Here is a 21,005-nt window from a genome sequence, read left to right on the forward strand (position 1 = left end):
CAATGAACACAATAGGCAATCTAATGATTGCCAGTTATTGTCACCCAAGGTAAAAAAGAAGTTTTTGCAAATATAAAAAAATATAAAAGTTCAAATCCCCCCCCCTTTTCCCTAAAAAAAAAAATGCTTAAGAAAAAAGATAAACATCATGGGCATTGCCGTGTGCGAAAATGCTCATACTATTAAAATACATCAATGTAAATGGCATACGGCAAATGGCGTAATAGGAAAAAATAAATAAATGCCAATTTGCCATTTTTATCACTTCAACTACCCAATCATTTTTTAATGAAAAGTGATCAAAAAGTCGCACACACTTCAAATTGGTATCACTGAAAAGAACAGATCGTCCCACAAAAAATTAGCCCTCACACAGCCCCGTACACATAACAACCAAAAATGTATTGGGGTCAGAATATGGTTATCAAAAAAATATATATTTTTCCTCAAAGGATTGTAAAAAAAATTCTGTATTAAAACACAAGAAAAATTATACAAGTGGAGAATGAAGATAACAGGTCAATTTTACTGCACAGTGTACAGTCGTGGCCAAAAGTTCTGAGAATGACACAAATATTAGTTTTCACAAAGTTTGCTGCTAAACTGCTTTTAGATCTTTGTTTCAGTTGTTTCTGTGATGTAGTGAAATACAATTACATGCACTTCATACGTTTCAAAGGCTTTTATCGACAATTACATGACATTTATGCAAAGAGTCAGTATTTGCAGTGTTGGTCCTTCTTTTTCAGGACCTCTGCAATTCGACTGGGCATGCTCTCAATCAACTTCTGGGCCAATTCCTGACTGATAGCAACCCATTCTTTCATAATCACTTCTTGGAGTTTGTCAGACCACAAGTTCTCAATGGGATTAAGATCTGGCCATGGACCCAAAATGTCAACGTTTTGGTCCCCGAGCCACTTAGTTATTACTTTTGCCTTATGGCACGGTGCTCCATCATGCTGGAAAATGCATTGTTCTTCACCAAACTGTTGTTGGATTGTTGGAAGAAGTTGTTGTTGGAGGGTGTTTTGGTACCATTCTTTATTCATGGCTGTGTTTTTGGGCAAAATTGTGAGTGAGCCCAGTCCCTTGGATGAGAAGCAACCCCACACATGAATGGTCTCAGGATGCTTTACTGTTGGCATGACACAGGACTGATGGTAGCGCTCACCTTTTCTTCTCCGGACAAGCCTTTTTCCTGATGCCCCAAACAATCGGAAAGAGGCTTCATCGGAGAATATGACTTTACCCCAGTCCTCAGCAGTCCATTCACCATATTTTCTGCAGAAGATCAATCTGTCCCTGATGTTTTTTTTGGAGAGAAGTGGCTTCTTTGCTGCCCTTCTTGACACCAGGCCATCTTCCAAAAGTCTTTGCCTCACTGTGCGTGCAGATGCGCTCACACCTGCCTGCTGCCATTCCTGAGCAAGCTCTGCACTGGTGGCACTCCGATCCCGCAGCTGAATCCTCTTTAGGAGACGATCCTGGCGCTTGCTGGACTTTCTTGGACGCCCTGAAGCCTTCTTAACAAGAATTTAACCTCTTTCCTTGAAGTTCTTGATGATCCTATAAATTGTTGATTGAGGTGCAATCTTAGTAGCCACAATATCCTTGCCTATGAAGCCATTTTTATGCAACGCAATGATGGCTGCACGCGTTTCTTTGCAGGTCACCATGGTTAACAACGGAAGAACAATGATTTCAAGCATCACCCTCCTTTTAACAGGTCAATCTGCCATTTTAACCCAATTAGCCTGACATAATGATCTCCAGCCTTGTGCTCGTCAACATTCTCACCTGAGTTAATAAGACGATTACTGAAATGATCTCAGCAGGTCCTTTAATGACAGCAATGAAATGCAGTGGAAAGTTTTTTGGGGGATTAAGTTAATTTTCATGGCAAAGAAGGACTATGCAATTCATCTGATCACTCTTCATAACATTCTGGAGTATATGCAAATTGCAATTAGAAAAACTTAAGCAGCAACTTTTCCAATTTCCAATATTTATGTAATTCTCAAAACTTTTGGCCACGACTGTACAGTGTAAAAAAAAATTAAAATAAAAACCATTTTGTTATCTCCCAATTTTACCCCATTTGGTAATTTTTCCCCACTTCCTACTACATGGTATGCAACCGTAAATGGTGCCATTAGAAAGTACAACTTGTCCCGCAAATAATAAGCCTTCATAAGGCTATGCGAATGGAAAAATAAAAAGTTAGGCATCTGGGAAGGCGGTGAGTGAAAAACGAAAACGCTAAAGTTGAAAATCCCAGGGTCCTTAAGGGGTTAAAATATAGATGTGTCAGGCAAATTCTGAGTTCATATTTGGATTCAGCGCGCTCGTTTTAGCCTTAGGCATACGGATGTCATCCGTTTTTTTTTCTTGCGTACTGCTGTCACCGACAGCCGTCAACTCGATCTGCAGCTGCACAATTAGCATGCAGCTGCGATATCTGAATGGACGTTTCAGAACATCCATTCAGAGATATAGAACCACCTCCCGGATGTTTTTAGTCTATTGGCGGACGGGAGGTGGTTAATGTTATGCCTTTTGGAGATCATTTAATCTTCAACTTGCTTAACTGTTTACAGTAACAGTAATTGTGACCAGTGATGTCCAAACTTTGCATGCCACTGTTTGTTGGGCTTTATTTTTGTAACATTTATATCAAGTTTTTCCTTTTTTATTGTTGTTCAGGTCAAACTGTGCAACAATAGAAAAGAGAGTTTCCCACGTTTTGTTGCTTCTGGTAGTTTATTGATTCTTTAGGGTATGTTCACACGTGATTGATTAACTGTTGTGTTTCTTTTGTGCTCCAAATCCTCAGACATTATCCACACATGTAAATCTGCAGTGTAAATTCACCTGCGGTGAATAACCCTTGCAATGCGATATCCACAACCATTTCTGCAAGAAAAATGCACGTAATTTACATCCTGTGTGGACGTACCATAGGGCTCCTTACACACACAGATTTTTTCCTGTAATTTTTTTGGGCTGAAAACAAAGCCTCAAAAACTGGTGATTTGATTGGTATTTTAAGGCATTTTTGTCCATATAGTGTGTTTTAGCTCCTGACATTTTTGGTAGGTCTGGTGTTATTTTGAAGGGGAAGTATTTTATTCCTTGTAATGTCACAACTACAGTAAGAATGAGTGAATCGACTTTGGTTGAAACATCCGAAGTTGTTTCACATAAAACTTTGTTCCAATACTGTAAGGAGCAGGAGCTCCCTACAGTATTAGAATGTATTGGCCAAGGTTATTACTTTGCGATGTCTTGCAAGACTTTGCGTAATTACTTCATAAATTAATTTGTACTGTAAAAAAACATTTCCCGAACTCTGGTTCGGTTCCAAGTGGTACCTTGCAAGTAATAACTTCGGCTCATCGGAGCTAATACATTCTAATACTGTAGTCGATTCACTCATCCCTAGTCACAGCCTCTGAAGATTTATTTGGGAAAAACACATCATAAGAGAGAACCAAAACACACTGCACATGCATTTTTTAGGCAAAAAAAAATAGCCACGGCAAAAAAACGCCAGTTTTTCTTGTGTTTAATGTTTTCCCATAGACTGCATCTGGAACTGGTGTTAAATGCAGCAAAAAAAAAAAAAACAGAGCCAGTTAAACATGCCAATATAGCTCTATTTCTGAGTGTGGTTTCACACATAGTCATAGTGTGGTTTCACACATGGCCTTTATTGGAAAAAAACCCCAAAACAATGGCAAATATAAAGGAACAGCATATATTTTTCTTTCCTACTTGCTCCACTTCTTTAAAAAAAAGTGTGTAACTACCCTTAAAATAACTTCCTTGCTGTCATTTTGATATGTAATCCATCAACCCTTTGTCAGTTAAAGCCATGAATGCAGTGGTTCTTGTCCCTACATACTCTAGGGCTACCTGCACACATGAATGTATTTGATGCAGATTTTGGTGTGGCTTTCCGCATCAAAATCTACACGTGTTAAATGGGGATTTTATTTTTTCGGATCTGCCCTAGATTTCCCCTTTTGAGCTGCAAAGAATGAAATCTTCAATGAAATTCTGCACAAATAATTGACATGCTGTGGATTTCAAAATCTGCTCCCGCAGTTTAGTTTCCGTAAGGAAAATTTCTGCACCAGGTAGATGGCTGGTATCGTATTACACTGTGGCTTTGCCTCCCAAAGATATTCTCACACACCTTTCAGTGCTGACAGTGTCGATAAGGGAATGGTAGTAGAAACGGCACACTGCTGAGTTCTAAGAAGAGATGCTCAAGCTTTTTTTTATTTTATAAGGAATACACACATTTACTAAAACAGACATGTCAGGAGAGCTGAAGATCCTCTTTTAGAAAATGATTTTAAAATGTAAGTGTTTAGGTAAGTGGATGCATTATATTTCTATTTTTTTTTCTTTTCTTGTAGCCATGGCTTTAGGCTTTGACTGGGGAAAGTTCATTACAGAAGGCGATTACCAAGCAGCTCCTGTCAGCTGCTTCAGACATGTGAGTTACCGGTGAAATTGTCCTATGTCTCTTCTGTTGTTTGCTGTAAAGTTACATAGTACGGTTGAAGGCCTACAGTCCCTGGTGGCCGTGTAGAGTGGGCCCGACATGCATGCTGGTAACTGCTTTCCGTGGATATAATGGAGGCCATTTTGGCACCAAAAATGACAGAAATTCAGGCGGATCCAGCATGCATGTGGAACCTGCACTTTCTGAATTATATGGTAGCCGTCATGGCACATAACAGGTAAGATTTAGTGTTAGGAACCCGTCTAACTAGAGATCGCCTTGACATGTGGCAGACGGGCTCAAATAATTTTGCACAAAACGATTTGCCAAGCATCTCTAACTTATTAGTATAGCATTTGCAATTATGATGCAATTTTGTACTTTATTTGGTTTGCAGTGAGCTGTTGCATTGCATGTTTTGTTTAACAGTCTTGTTCTCAGCCATAGCAACGTGCCACTGCGCTTTGGGATGTGCTGACTGACCCCCTTTTTCTTTAAGGCCTACAGTGGTGCTTGAAAGTTTGTGAAATTCGACCTACAGCTACATCAGATTTTCACACAAGTCTTAAAAAGGGTACCGTACGGCCACGCAGTTAGGTTTCTCCGTGCAGTTTTGGAAACCAAAGCCAGGAGTGAATAAAAAAAAAAAAAAAAAAAAAAAAAAAAAAAAGAGGAGAAGTTATATCTGTCCTTTATACTTTCTCTCCTCTTGTGATCCACTTATGATTTTGGCTTCCAAAACTGCATGCAGAAACCAGTCTCTCTGGTCGTACCATTAAAAAATAGGGATCTATCAAAGTCTGATATTTACAGCACATATTTGTGAATATGTGCAAAGAAAGGAGATTTCTGAGGACCTCAGAAGAAGAGTTGTTGATGCTCTTCATGCTGAATAAAAGGTTAGAACTAATTCACTGTTTATAAGAAATATGCTAACATGAATTTTTAAAGCCAGTCACCTTTATAATTATACATTAGATACTCTGGGAAACGGCATTAAAAATATGTTTTTATTTGTAACATTCTCCTGTAAATATGGTTGGACTTCATAGCATTAGGGGATTGTAGGACAGTGTATGATATAGGCCATGGAGATACTTTAATTTTGTTTTGTCGACCCCACATTGCCGACCGGTAATATTACCCAATATTAGCATGCAATTAAATAACTAAAAATTGGTTTACCAACAGTACTCGAATAGGTGTGCAAGAATCTAATTGTGTGTCGCATCATCCAAGTATCCACACACAGGCATACATTTTTCTCGCTACCTATGGCATGCAACCAGGAATATTACAGTCCATCTGCCTATATCATGCAGGGTATACATTTGTGTAACTGCCTAAAACATGCAACCAGACATGTATATATCTAGAATGCTTTCAAATGGTGCAGATACACTTGCTTTGGTAACAGTGCTCTTAAAACATTTTTCTCTTGCTTGCGCCTCCTCAACGGCACTGATAAGAGGATGATCCCGCCTCCCGAGGACAGGAAACAATACAGAGACCTAATAAAAAGATACCTTTTCCCATGTGCTCCAGTTATTGTTTCCTGTCCCTCAGGACATGCAGATAACCCTCCAGTGTTGGCATCATCAGGAGAACACTCAGCCTGGATCTTCCCCTTCTAAGGGAGGGCTGAGCAGGGAACGGAGGCTCAAGATGGGGTGTGGGGCCCCCCTTCTCCGTTCCTAATTGTAACTCCTCACACTGAGGCAGCCCGGGCATGTGCTATTGCACAAGGGATCGGCGCAAGTTACGCAAGTTTTTTAAAGGCAGGGCATTCTTCAAGGACGCATTTCTTCTCTAACCTTATTTAACTTCATACATATAACAGACAATACTTAACCTTTCCGATCAACATATCTTCTCAGTCTAGAAAGCAGAACAATTTCAACAGAGATATATTTGTAACACCTTAATTTTCATATTCTTAGTTCTAGCCACAGATCTATTGGCACACAGTAGGTACAATGCTTATTCATTAACTGACACAGTCCCTGATGTACACACTTGCCTTTACTTCTCTAATGCTATGGCCACAGGTCTTTCCTTCTTGGACACACACACATACATAGCATTTCTGACCATTTTGTAGACACTTTGGCGCTTTCTCTCTTTCTGGTGCCATAAATTAACTTCTTGACGCTGCTGTTTTCCAACTCATCAGAACCCCTCTAAACATCACAGGAGTTCTTATGTCCACAGTCTGCAAGCTCTTACTTTACAGAGTCTTACAGATTTTTATTTGAATCTGCTCCGCTCTACAACTTTCAAAAGACCTTTGCTAGATTCTCAGTTGTGACAATGCAACTGAGCTGCAATGTGGAACAGGCTAAGTCTACAGCAGATCTAGCTTTTCAGGGATTAGGCCCCAGGAAGCATAGGGTTTTTACCATTCACGAAAATGCCCAAGCATTAATTAGAAAGAAATGGAAAGATCCTGATAGGAAGTTTTTTATCCCAAATTCAGTTAAAAGGAAATATCCCTTTGATGAGAAAGTAGCAGCTATTTGGGACAAGGCCCCTACAGTAGACGCTCCAGTAGCAAAGATCGCCAAGAAGTTGCTTTACCGTTTGATGATTTGGGTAGCCTGTCTGACCCTTTAGACAAAAAAGCGGATTTTTATTTAAAGAAGGAGTGGGAATCGTCCTCTGCCTGCTGAGACCTGCTGTCGCAGCATCATGGGTTTCAAGATCACTGCATATCTGGTTGGAACAGTTAGAAGAGCATCTCAGTATCTCAGTAAAAAAAAAGCCAAGAGAGGAAGTTTTGGCCTCCCTTCCTACCTTTTTTAAGGCCGCCGACTTTCTATCAGATGCCTCCATGGATATGATTAGGTTTTCATCCTAATCATAATCATCCGCCATGTCCAATGCGGCTAGGAGAGCTATCTGGCTGAAATCCTGGAAAGCAGATCAGGGCTCGAAGGCCAGACTGTGCTCCATCCCTTGTGAGGGTGACGGGCTTTTTGGGTCATCTCTTGACGACATACTTGAAAAAGCCTTAGACAAAAAGAAGGGCTTTCCGGTTTCTCAACGCCCCCTTTTTTTTCGTAGATACCAGAATAAAAAACAAAGGGGTAGACAGTACGACAGAAGGGAAAAGAATAGATTTCCTAAGAAATCCGGCAGTTTCCTTTTTAAGCCCCAGGACCCAAGACCTAAGGATAAGCAATGACGCTGAATCCCAGGTAGGGGGAAGATTATCTCTTTTTCTCCCAGCCTGGAAAATGCTAACCAAAAACAGTTGGATCCTGGCAGGGATTGGAGAAGGGTTCTGTTTTGAGTTTCTGACCCTCCCCCGGGATTCATTCGTTCAGACAGACTGCCCCAAAGACCAAATCAAAAGACAGGATAAGATCAACCATAGATCTCCTAGCAAGAGATTGCTGGATGGCGACTCTGGACTTAGAGGACGCATATTACCATGTGCCATTTCATGTGTCCTCACAATTTTTTTTAAGGACAACGGTCTGGGTTCAGGGAGAGTGTCTACACCTGCAGTACAAAGCCCTACCTTTTGGGGTTTCAGAAGCCCCCAGAATCTTTACAAAAGTGATTGCGGAGGTGGCTTCCTTTCTAAGATTGTCAGGGGTTCCGTTGCTGCCATATCTAGACAACTTCCTGTTTATTTCCCAGACCAAAGAAAAGTTAAACCAAAACATCAGTGTTTCCTGCTCCCTGTTAAAAACCTGGGCTGGAAAATAAATTCGAAAAAGTCTTGCCTGTCACCATCTCAGACTTGTGTGTTTTTAGGCATCCTGTTAGATTCCCGGGTAGAAAAAACATTCCTCCCATCCACCAAGATAATCTCCATCAGGGAACATGTTTGGGATCTTTTCAGGTCCTACCTCTGCTCGTTCAGAAGGGCGATGGCAGTACTGGGCCACCTGACAGCAACGGCACCCCCCAAAAAAAGGCTTTATAGGTATTATAGTTACCTTAATAGGTTTAATATGGAGTAGCCTGCTACTCCTTGGTAAGATTCTTAGGGAAATTCCCTAATGTACAGTCTAGTTCAGAAGAGATATAATGTACCGTATTGGATCTCTCTCTCTCTCTCTCTTTTCTTATGTGTGTTCACCTCCGGAGTACTGTTTATTACTATCACTGGTGCTTGGTGGGGGTGTGAACCTTTTTATCTTCTCAGGTTTCCTGTCCCGGATGGGAGGTCCCTGGTCGCATGGGGTGCCGTCATGGGTATCGAGAAAACCAATTACCGGTAATTGCCACTCAGCGCTCCTGTGCCTTGTCCTTTCGCAGATACCTCTTGTGAACACCACGCCTGCGATGGTGAGCAAGATCACTTACGGTGCACAGTTTTGCACAGGACAAGAGAAGACAACAGGGTCGCAATGTGTATAGAAGAAAGGCTGTTTTTGGAGATCATGGATCAAGAATTAGTAAAAGACAAGTCAAAAAGCTGGGTCGCACCTTTACCATTTAAACCCCGGAGACAGCGCTTACCTAACAACAAAGAACTTGTCTACAGTTGATTGATCTCCCTCAAGCACAAACTTCAGAGGACACCAGAGACTAAAATTTTTATTTTTTTACCTTCATGGAAAGAATATTCCAGAACAACCATGCAGAAATGGCGTGAATCATCTTAAAAAAACAGGACAGATGTGAGTAGTATTCGACTCGAGAGCCAGGTGCGAGGGCGTCTCGCTAAGGCTACTTTCACACTTGCGGCAGTGTGATCCGGCAAGCAGTTCCGTCGCCGGATCTGCCGATCTAGATGTGACTGAAAGCATTTGTGAGACGGATCCGGATGCAAGTCTTCAGTTATTTCCGCTGGAGATAAAACCGTAGCATGCTACGGTTTTATCTTTTGCCTGATCAGTCAAAATGAACTGAAGACCTCCTGATGCATCCTGAACAGATTACTCTCCGATCAGAATGCATGAGGATATGCCTGATTAGTTCTTTTCCGGTATAGAGCCCCTGTGACGGAACTCTATGCCTGAAAATAAAAACGGTAGTGTGAAAGTACCCTAAATGATGTCTTACTGTCTGATCCAGACCTCAACAACAGACTTCTGGAGGTACTTCTCCGCTTCCGCAGAGACTCCGTAGCATTTATGGCTAACATACAACAGATGTTCCACTGCTTCCTCGTCAAGGAAGAACACAGAAACTACTTGAGGTTCTTCTAGTACCGCAACAATGACCCCAATAAAGACATTGTAGAGTACTGAATGAGAGTGCACATCTTTGAAAACAGTCCTTCCCCTGCAGTCACTATCTAGGATCTCAGACATTCATCCCGAGAGGGTGAAGCAAAGTATGTGTCAGATGTCAGATCCTTTGTGGAAAAAGATTTCTACGTGGACGACTGCTTGAAATCCACACCTATGAAACGAGACTGCAATCAGTCTCCTGAAAAGGGCTCAAGAAATGCTCGCTCTATCTAATTTGAGGTTGCACAAAATTGCCTCCAACAGCTGTGAGTTAATGGAGGCCTTCTCACCCCAAGACCATTCAAGTGATCTAAAAGACTTGGATCTTAGCACCGACTCTCTTCCCATGCAGCGGAGCCTGGGTTTGCTCTGGGATTTAAAGGCCGACACATTCACCTTCCAAATTAGCAAGGAAGAAAAGCCATTCACATGCAGAGGAGTTCTGTCCACCATAAACAGCTTATATGATCCTCTGGGATTTGTAGTGCTTGTTACCATCCAAGGTAAAATGATGTTAAGAGACTTCACCACAGAGACGTCCGATTGGGATGATCCGCTTCCCACAGAGAAAAAGAACTTGTGGACAGGTTGGAATAAGTCTTGAAGCTTTGTCCAGCCTTCATGTGACGTGACCGTATGCTTCCATGCCATCAACTGAAGTCAAGATGCAAAGACTGTATATGTTTTGTGAAGCTTCAGCCAAGGCGTAGCATACCTAAAGACCATTGACATCCAAGAACGAGGCCATATAGTGTTTGTCATTAGCCGGACCAATCTGGTACTAAGGATCAGGAGATCCAGTTGTCCTAAACAGTGACACTACGTGGCTAGATCCGTCGCACCAAGCCACCTTAAAGACACAACATGGTTTACGGGTCCTGTATTCCTGTATAGTTCGACGTCTTGCAGTATCGGATCCGTCACGTTTGAATTGGTAGACCCAGATTCCGATGAAGAGATCCGACCTGAAGTGTCTATTCTACGTACAGTGACTTCGGACCACCAGCTCAAGTCTCATAGTTTCAACAGGTTCTCCACCTGGATGTCACTTGTCTGTGCTATAGCCTATCTAGTTCATATAGCTCAGTTTTACAAGTCGACATTACCTGTGAGCCAGAAGCCCTGTAAAGGTTGGCATTACTGCCAACACGCCTTTACCGCTGCTAATCTGGAAAATTCCAAAAACATACCGTATTTTTCGCCCCCATAAGACGCACTTTTTCTTCCCCCAAAATGGGGGAGAAATGCCCCTGCGTCTTATGGGGCGAATGCTTGCAGTTTTACATCGCTGGCAGCGATGTAGGAGTGAGCGGGGACTCGGGGAGGGACTGGGAGGAGGGTCTGGGGGCTGGCAATAGCGGCGGGGCGGTGCAGTCAGTGAAGTATAGCACCGCCCCGCCGCTCTGGTATACTAATATATGATGTCATATTCAATTAATAATTATCAAACATGCCCCCTCACTCCTATTACTACCTTACATCCTAATCGCTGCTGTTGAATTCATGCAGGCCGGGCGGGCGGCAGCGTAACCATTGTCACGTGCCTGCGCCGCCTACTTTATAAATGAAGCAGGCGGCGCAGGCAAGTGACGTCAGTGAGACGCGCCGGCCGCCCGACCGGCCTGCCTGAAAACAGCAGCGATTAGGATGTAAGGTAGTAATAGGAGACAGTGAGGGGGCATGTTTGATAATTATTAATTGAATATCACATCTTGTATTTGTATGGTGACGGCGGCGGCAGGGGGGGGGGTGCGGCGGCGGCGATGTGGATGGCACTGTTATGGGCTGGGGGGTCTGTGGATGGCACTGTTATGGGCTGGGGGTCTGTGGATGGCACATATACAACAGTGCCAGCCACAGATCCCCCCCCCTGTAACAGTTCCAGCCACAGATTCCCCCCCCCTGTAACAGTGCCAGCCACAGATCCCCCCCTGTAACAGTGCCAGCTACAGATCCCCCCCTGTAACAGTGCCAGCCACAGATCCCCCCCTGTAACAGTGCCAGCCACAGATCCCCCCCTGTAACAGTGCCAGCCACAGATCCCCCCCTGTAACAGTGCCAGCCACAGATCCCCCCCTGTAACAGTGCCAGCCACAGATCCCCCCCTGTAACAGTGCCAGCCACAGATCCCCCCCTGTAACAGTGCCAGCCACAGATCCCCCCCTGTAACAGTGCCAGCCACAGATCCCCCCCTGTAACAGTGCCAGCCACAGATCCCCCCCTGTAACAGTGCCAGCCACAGATCCCCCCCCCTGTAACAGTGCAAGCCACAGATCCCCCTGTAACAGTGCAAGCCACAGATCCCCCTGTAACAGTGCAAGCCACAGATCCCCCTGTAACAGTGCAAGCCACAGATCCCCCTGTAACAGTGCAAGCCACAGATCCCCCTGTAACAGTGCAAGCCACAGACCCCCCTGTAACAGTGCAAGCCACAGATCCCCCTGTAACAGTGCAAGCCACAGATCCCCCCCATAACAGTCATCCACAGATCCCCCCCATAACAGTGACCGTCAACGACAGATCTCCCCCATAACAGTGTCCGTCATCCACAGATCCCCCCCCATAACAGTGTCCGTCATCCACAGATCCCCCCCATAAGTGTCCGTCATCCACAGATCTCCCCCATAACAGTGTCCGTCATCCACAGATCTCCCCCATAACAGTGTCCGTCATCCACAGATCTCCCCCATAACAGTGTCCGTCATCCACAGATCTCCCCCATAAGTGTCCGTCATCCACAGATCTCCCCCATAACAGTGTCCGTCATCCACAGATCTCCCCCATAAGTGTCCGTCATCCACAGATCTCCCCCATAACAGTGTCCGTCATCCACAGATCTCCCCCATAACAGTGTCTGTCATCCACAGATCCCCCCCCCCCCCATAAGTGTCCGTCATCCACAGATCCCCCCCATAACAGTGTCCGTCATCCACAGATCCCCCACCATAACAGTGTCAGTCATCCACAGATCCCCAGTAATAGTGCCATCCACAGACCACCATTAGTTCCAAACCCACCAAACACACAGCACACCTTTTGGTAAAAAAATTTTTTTTCTTATTTTCCTCCCCAAAAACCTAGGTGCGTCTTATGGGCCGGTGCGTCCTATAGGGCGAAAAATACGGTAATTCACACTCACTATACAACATGAATGTTATGCTAAGGAAATAGACTACCTCAGCAAAGCTCAAACAATCTCCAAGGATAGCGCTTTGAAGAAGCTTGATCCAGTCATTGGCCAAAAAAGGTTGATAAGTCACGTCATGACCGTGCTCGTGCGATATCACCACATTCAAGTGAAACTCCAGGGCCGATTGTTTGCCAAAGGGAATCTATGAGCTGCCGGACTATGGATAGTTGGAGCAAAGAGGTATGTGAGCAAGCTCATCTTCAACTGCGTTACCGGTCGCAAACTTTGTGGCATGTTCCAGAATCCAAAGATGGCCAGTCTCCCAAATGGGAGACTCAGTACAGATCCTGGTTTCACCAACATTGGTCTGGATTAGGGCTGCACGATAAATCGAAAAAAATAATCGAATCGCGATAATCGGCAAATGCGATTTGGACGACCCGAAAATGCTGCGATTATATATGAAGGGGCCCCGCGCACATAGATTGTTTCACACAGGAGTAACATACTTTACACACAAAGAAAGTTATGTGCGCAGTTTAGGACACATGAGGGGACACATAGGGCCATGAGGGGGACCAGCATAAGATGCTATATGTCTTATGCTGGTCCCCCTCATGGCCCTATGTGTCATAGCACACATCCCCTATAACAGCGTACGCCACAGATCCACCCCATAACAGCGTCCTCCACAGATCCCCCATAACAGCGTCCTCCACAGATCCCCCATAACAGCGTCCTCCACAGATCCCCCATAACAGCGTCCTCCACAGATCCCCCATAACAGCGTCCTCCACAGATCCCCCATATAACAGCGTCCTCCACAGATCCCCCATATAACAGCGTCCTCCACAGATCCCCCATATAACAGCGTCCTCCACAGATCCCCCATATAACAGCGTCCTCCACAGATCCCCCATATAACAGCGTCTTCCACAGATCCCCCATATAACAGCGTCCTCCACAGATCCCCCTTATAACAGCGTCCTCCACAGATCCCCCATATAACAGCGTCCTCCACAGATCCCCCATATAACAGCGTCCTCCACAGATCCCCCATATAACAGCGTCCTCCACAGATCCCCCATATAACAGCGTCCTCCACAGATCCCCCATATAACAGCGTCCTCCACAGATCCCCCATATAACAGCGTCCTCCACAGATCCCCCACAACACAGCGTCCTCCACAGATCCCCCACAACACAGCGTCCTCCACAGATCCCCCACAACACAGCGTCCTCCACAGATCCCCCACAACACAGCGCCCTCCACAGATCCCCCACAACACAGCGTCATCCACAGATCCCCCACAACATAGCGTCATCGACAGATCCCCCACAACACAGCGCCATCCACAGATCCCCCACAACACAGCGCCATCCACAGATCCCCCATAACTATGCGTCATCCACAGATCCCCCACAACACAGCGTCACCCACAGATCCCCCATAACTCAACGTCATCCACAGATCCCCCATAACTATGCGTCATCCACAGATCCCCCATAACTATGTCATACCCAGCCGCGTCAGCGTCTCATATGGGAAAATCCAAGCAAATAGACCTCTAGCACAATTCCCTTAAAATATTGCATCGCATATCGTTATCGCAATTTTTAGGGCCCTAATCGCAATCGCACAAAATTCCCATATCGTGGAGCCCTAGTCTGCATGTATTCGGTCCTTGGTCAGTGGTTACATGGCAGACTAGAGGTATTTACGCCAGTGCAAAGCGCTGGGCGGTCATGTTTACTTTTATGTCAAGCAGAGCTGTCCATATAGAAGTGATCGAATCCATGGACACTTCAAGTTTCATAAACAAACTTCGACGGTTTATTGCCATTAGAGGGCCCGTGAAGCATATTAGTTCGGACAGAGGCACAAATTTTGTTGGAGCAGTGAAAGAACTTCAAATTCCTTCCAACTTGGACACTGCACCTACACCTTTAATCCGCCTCATTCTTCTCTCATGAGTGGCATCTGGGAAAGGATGATAGGAATAGCAAGGAAAATCTTGGATTCAATCTTCTTGCAAGTGGGGAGTACGAGACTCGCACATGAAAGTTTGACCACATTCTTGGTGGAAGTCTCAACCATCATGAATGTGTCACGGACGGTGTACAGGAAACAAGACAAAGCAACATGCATATATGACTCACTGGATCCAAAGCTAAGGAACAAAAAGGGAGACCCCTGCACAAGACCTAGCACTTTCCCTGGCTGCTCAGCCTATGCAAAGATCCCAAAGGTTGATGGTTGCATATCCACGTACCTCGACTATACAGGGAGTGCAGAATTATTAGGCAAGTTGTATTTTTGAGGATTAATTTTATTATTGAACAACAACCATGTTCTCAATGAACCCAAAAAACTCATTAATATCAAAGCTGAATATTTTTGGAAGTAGTTTTTAGTTTGTTTTTAGTTTTAGCTATTTTAGGGGGATATTTGTGTGTGCAGGTGACTATTACTGTGCATAATTATTAGGCAACTTAACAAAAAACTAATATATACCCATTTCAATTATTTATTTTTACCAGTGAAACCAATATAACATCTCAACATTTACAAATATACATTTCTGACATTCAAAAACAACACAAAAACAAATCAGTGACCAATATAGCCACCTTTCTTTGCAAGGACACTCAAAAGCCTGCCATCCATGGATTCTGTCAGTGTTTTGATCTGTTCACCATCAACATTGCGTGCAGCAGCAACCACAGCCTCCCAGACACTTTTCAGAGAGGTGTACTGTTTTCCCTCCTTGTAAATCTCACATTTGATGATGGACCACAGGTTCTCAATGGGGTTCAGATCAGGTGAACAAGGAGGCAATGTCATTAGTTTTTCTTTTATACCCTTTCTTGCCAGCCACGCTGTGGAGTACTTGGACGCGTGTGATGGAGCATTGTCCTGCATGAAAATCATGTTTTTCTTGAAGGATGCAGACTTCTTCCTGTACCACTGCTTGAAGAAGGTGTCTTCCAGAAACTGGCAGTAGGACTGGGAGTTGAGCTTGACTCCATCCTCAACCCGAAAAGGCCCCACAAGCTCATCTTTGATGATACCAGCCCAAACCAGTACTCCACCTCCACCTTGCTGGCGTCTGAGTCGGACTGGAGCTCTCTGCCCTTTACCAATCCAGCCACGGGCCCATCCATCTGGCCCATCAAGACTCACTCTCATTTCATCAGTCCATAAAACCTTAGAAAAATCAGTCTTGAGATATTTCTTGGCCCAGTCTTGACGTTTCAGCTTGTGTGTCTTGTTCAGTGGTGGTCGTCTTTCAGCCTTTCTTACCTTGGCCATGTCTCTGAGTATTGCACACCTTGTGCTTTTGGGCACTCCAGTGATGTTGCAGATCTGAAATATGGCCAAACTGGTGGCAAGTGGCATCTTGGCAGCTGCACGCTTGACTTTTCTCAGTTCATGGGCAGTTATTTTGCGCCTTGGTTTTTCCACACGCTTCTTGCGACCCTGTTGACTATTTTGAATGAAACGCTTGATTGTTCGATGATCACGCTTCAGAAGCTTTGCAATTTTAAGAGTGCTGCATCCCTCTGCAAGATATCTCACTATTTTTGACTTTTCTGAGCCTGTCAAGTCCTTCTTTTGACCCATTTTGCCAAAGGAAAGGAAGTTGCCTAATAATTATGCACACCTGATATAGGGTGTTGATGTCATTAGACCACACCCCTTCTCATTACAGAGATGCACATCACCTAATATGCTTAATTGGTAGTAGACTTTCGAGCCTATACAGCTTGGAGTAAGACAACATGCATAAAGAGGATGATGTGGTCAAAATACTCATTTGCCTAATAATTCTGCACTCCCTGTATAACCCCTGAACACCCTACAATAGTGAGGGGACACGACCACCGGCTCCCTACACCAGACACGGAGGGAGTCAGGGTCACCTGGGATCCAGCAAACAGAAAATAACAGATAAATGTACAGCACTTAACTTTGTAGCAGACTGGGAAACAGGATCAGCATGCACACACACTCCAGGAAGAAGTATAAGCCGCCCAGTAAAGCATTATGGGGAGGAATTTAAAGGGAAGCAATCAATCCAACTACATGACAGCTGAGAGAGGCTAACGAGATGAGGAACTGAATACCACAACAAAGAAAACTCAAGGAGGAGGTTCTGAAAGGCCTCTGTCAGAGCTTCTCAGCTGTCTGGTTGTGACAGTACCCCTCCCTCTACGAGTGGACTCCGGACACTCAGAACCCACCTTCTCAGGATGGGACGCCCTGATGAGACGAGAGGCCTTAATGTCCGTCACTGGGACCAACATCCTCTCCTCAGGACCATAACCCTCCCAATGAACAAGGTACTGAAGAGAACGCGGACAAGACGAGAATCCACAATCCTAGAGACCTGAAATTCAAGATTCCCATCAACCATAATCGGAGGAGGAGGCAAAGGCGAGGGTACAATGGGTTGAACATAAGGTTTCAATAAGGACTTATGAAAAACATTAGCTGTTTTGAGGATGTTCCTTTGGAGTACATTGGTTTTTGGTCTTCCTTAGCTGTAGCAGGTAAAAATAAGTCGGAATGTGATAGTTTGCTTATGATAAATTCAAAAAGAGTTGTGTGGCACATTTATAAATTTGGCTCACAGACTGTTACCTTTACACAAATAGACAAATGTGAAGACAAACTTCAAACTGTCCCCTGTTGATAAATCAGGGCAGACGTTTTGGAATGGCCAAAGTCCTAACCTTAATCCAATATAAATGTTGTGGATGGACCTGAAGTAAGCAGTTCATGGGAAGAAACACACCGACATAAGCAGTTTTGTATGGAGGAATGGGCTAAAATTCTTTTAAGCTGATGAACAGGACTAATAAAAAATTACAAGAAATGTTTGTGTGTTTCAAACCAGATAGTGAAAGCAATTGTTAAAAGGATTTGGTATGGGAAACAAGACCGCTATATATTTTCATTTGGATTATTGTTATTTTGGTTCAAAGGGCTTTTCCAAGTGTTTTATACTGATGATGATTGTGGGGCACAGTGTAGAGGTATACTGTATATTGTGTGGCACAGTGTATGCTATATGTGTATAACATAAACATATTTCACATGAAAACTTACAATTACTTAGCTTGGCCCTTGGGGATCTCGGACGCCACTTCAACACTTTGGCCGGGGGCTCGGTGGAGCTGATGATGTGTTTTATCCTAATGAGAAAGATTTCATAATAAGGATTTGGAGAAGGGGCAGAGGGGTCACAGAGCAGGGAGAGGCTGGTGCTGCCATTAGGGGGTCAGACCATAGGGGAGTAATAAAGCCCACCATAATGCCCCCCCCCCCCCCGGTAGAAATAATTCTCCTTATAATGTGACAATGCAAAAAATACCCTCTTGTAATGCCCCCGGTTGAGCTAATGTCCCCCGTAATGTGCCAGTATAAAATACCCCTATAAAGTGCCCCCATAGTGCTCCTCTTCCTCCTAGTGCCCCCATAATGTACCAGTATAAAATGCCCCATATATAGTGCCCCAGTAGATGCCCTCAGTATCCCCCATAATTTGCAAGTATAAAATACCCCTTCTTAGTGCCCCCCGTAGATGACTCCATAGTACTCCTCTCCCCCCTTCCCCATAGTACCCACCATGTTTTCCAGTATAAAATGCTACTGTACAGAGCCCCCATATAAAATACCCCTTCTTTGTGGCCTCAGTAGGTGCCCCTATAGTGCCCACCAATAACGTGCCAGTAATAAGTGCCCCCAATAACGTGCCAGTAATAAGTGCCCCCAATAACGTGCCAGTAATAAGTGCCCCCAATAACGTGCCAGTAATAAGTGCCCCTAATAACGTGCCAGTAATAAGTGCCACCATCACGAGCCAGTAACATGCCCCCCCATCATGTGCCAGTAATAAGCCCCCCATCATGTGCCAGTAATAAGCCCCCCCATCATGTGCCAGTAATAAGCCCCCCATCATGTGCCAGTAATAAGCCCCCCATCATGTGCCAGTAATAAGCCCCCCATCATGTGCCAGTAATAAACCCCCCATCATGTGCCAGTAATAAACCCCCCATCATATGCCAGTAATGAACCCCCCATCATGTGCCAGTAATAAGCCCCTCATCATGTGCCAGTAATAAGCCTCCCCATCATGTGCCAGTAATAAGCCGCCCCATCATGTGCCAGTAATAAGCCCCCCCCATCATGTGCCAGTATTGTAATAAGTCCCCATGTGTGCCAGTAATAAGCTCCCCCATGTGCCAGTAATAGGCCCCCCAATGTGCCACTAATAAGCCCCCCAATGTTCCAGTAGCAAGGGCTCCCCCCCCCCCCCCCTCCAATGTGCCTGTAAAACTATTGTAAAAAAAAAACAAAAACACTTATACTTGCCTCCATGTCAGCGATGCGATGCAGGCCTCTTCCGGCCTGTGTCCCGCGCTGTATGGCTCAGACGGCCTCTGATAGGCTGTAGGCACTAGGCCGGCAGCCTATCAGAGGAAGGGGAAAGGACACGCCTCTCCCTCCCCTGCACCGCCGCAGCACAGGCAGATTACTATGGAGATGAGCGCAATGGAAGCGCTCATCTCCCTGTGCCCGACTGCTGAGGCTCACTTGGGGGGCATTATAGTTGGGGGGCACAGCATGATGTAGGGGGGGCCGTGGCCCCCCTCCGGCGCCGCCACTGGCTCCGATGTCAGGGGGGCTGCCTGGGTGAAGCCATCAGTTGTTTGTGCTGTGACCAGCTCCTGTGTTGACGATTCACAGCTCTTACGTGAAGATGCCTAGTCGCCTTTGGCAACTTTTCTTCTCCAGACGGATGCAGTGCCCCCTTGTCTTTTGAGGGATTTTACATTGAACGTTCTTTTTACCATATATTTTGTATGGAGCATTTATATAAGTTAATCTTGTCCTCCCATGGATGCCTTTTATCAAGACTAAATTAAATAACGGTAATTCTTTTAACCAAGATTTTTCTTGCCCATTATTAGCTTGCCCTTCTTTGTACTCTTTCTAAATCCTAGGCATCTCTTCTATGAACAGTGCCTATAATAAGTGACCTGTATATTCCAGATGAGGTTGCAGCAATGCTTTGTAACATGACAATAATTATTAGTACCCAGATGCATAGCTTTACATTTATCCACACTGAACCTCATTTTCCTGGTGGTTGCCCAATCACCCAGTGTCCCAGTCAGCTCATTGCATTATTTAAAGTGAACTTGTCACATTGAAAAAGCAGTGCAATGATAGATGTTAGAAAGCAGGGGGAGCTGTGCAGATTGTATAGTTTTGAAGTAAAGGATTCAGTATAGATTGTCATTCATTTAAATCCCCACTCTTTAGGGCTGTTTCACACGAGCGAGTCCATTGCGGGAATCGCGCTCCGTGTGTGAGTGTGATCCTCCGCTCTGGACTTGCAGGAGCGCACGGCATTATCATGATTTATAATGCTATGTGTCTCTGCTTGGCCTTATTGCTACAGAATCATACTGACAGCTTTATGTCACTATGATTCTGTGGAAAAAAGGCCATGCAGAGACACATAGCATTATAAATCATGATAATGCCGTGCGCTCCTGCAAGTCCAGTGCGGAGGATCACACTCACACACGGAGCGCGATTATCGCAATGGACTCGCTCGTGTGAAACAGCCCTTAGGAGTTAAGTGGATGGTCCTAGTCAGTTATTGACAGCTATCTCTGCAAGTACACGTATACAGCTATAACTGTGAATCACTAAGAAAAGCCACATACATATCTCCAAAACACAGAACAAGGAAAAATTCTAATAAATAGGTGACAGGCTTGTGTCCATCAATGTCTGTTTTGCAAACTCAGACCCAAATTGTTTTGCATCTGCAAGTTCAGGATGTGTCTCTGTTTTATCACCATGGTTAAAGGGAACCTGTCACCTCTACTATGATGCCCTCACTTAGGGCAGCATAGAATAGTGACAGACCCACTGATTTCAGAGGTCTGTCACTTATCTTATCGGCTATTATTTAGTAGTTTTACAGTCCTGACAAGCCAAATTTCGCAGCACATCAGCATGGCAAAAGGAAATGTGTCCAGTGAGACTCATGGCCCTGCCATCTTTCGCCTCCTGACTATGAATGGAAGGTTTCTTTCCTGTTATGCAGGAGGCGGAATGGCGGAGCCATGAGTCTCATTGGACTTATCT

The 21,005-nt window shown here is 44.6% G+C and overlaps 1 protein-coding gene across 4 annotated transcripts in view; it reads left to right on the forward strand.

Annotated features, from left to right (window-relative positions):
• Positions 1-21,005, forward strand: part of L3MBTL2 (L3MBTL histone methyl-lysine binding protein 2) — a 517,603-nt gene that overhangs the window by 110,675 nt on the left and 385,923 nt on the right. For all 4 annotated transcript variants that reach the window (XM_044301290.1, XM_044301288.1, XM_044301291.1 and 1 more), the window contains exon 5: positions 4,428-4,507. In XM_044301290.1, coding sequence (XP_044157225.1) covers positions 4,428-4,507 — 80 coding nt within the window. The remainder of the gene's footprint in view (positions 1-4,427; positions 4,508-21,005) is intronic.

The sequence above is a fragment of the Bufo gargarizans genome, chromosome 7 (genome assembly GCF_014858855.1).
Source record: "Bufo gargarizans isolate SCDJY-AF-19 chromosome 7, ASM1485885v1, whole genome shotgun sequence".
Classification (NCBI taxonomy): Eukaryota; Metazoa; Chordata; class Amphibia; order Anura; family Bufonidae; genus Bufo; species Bufo gargarizans.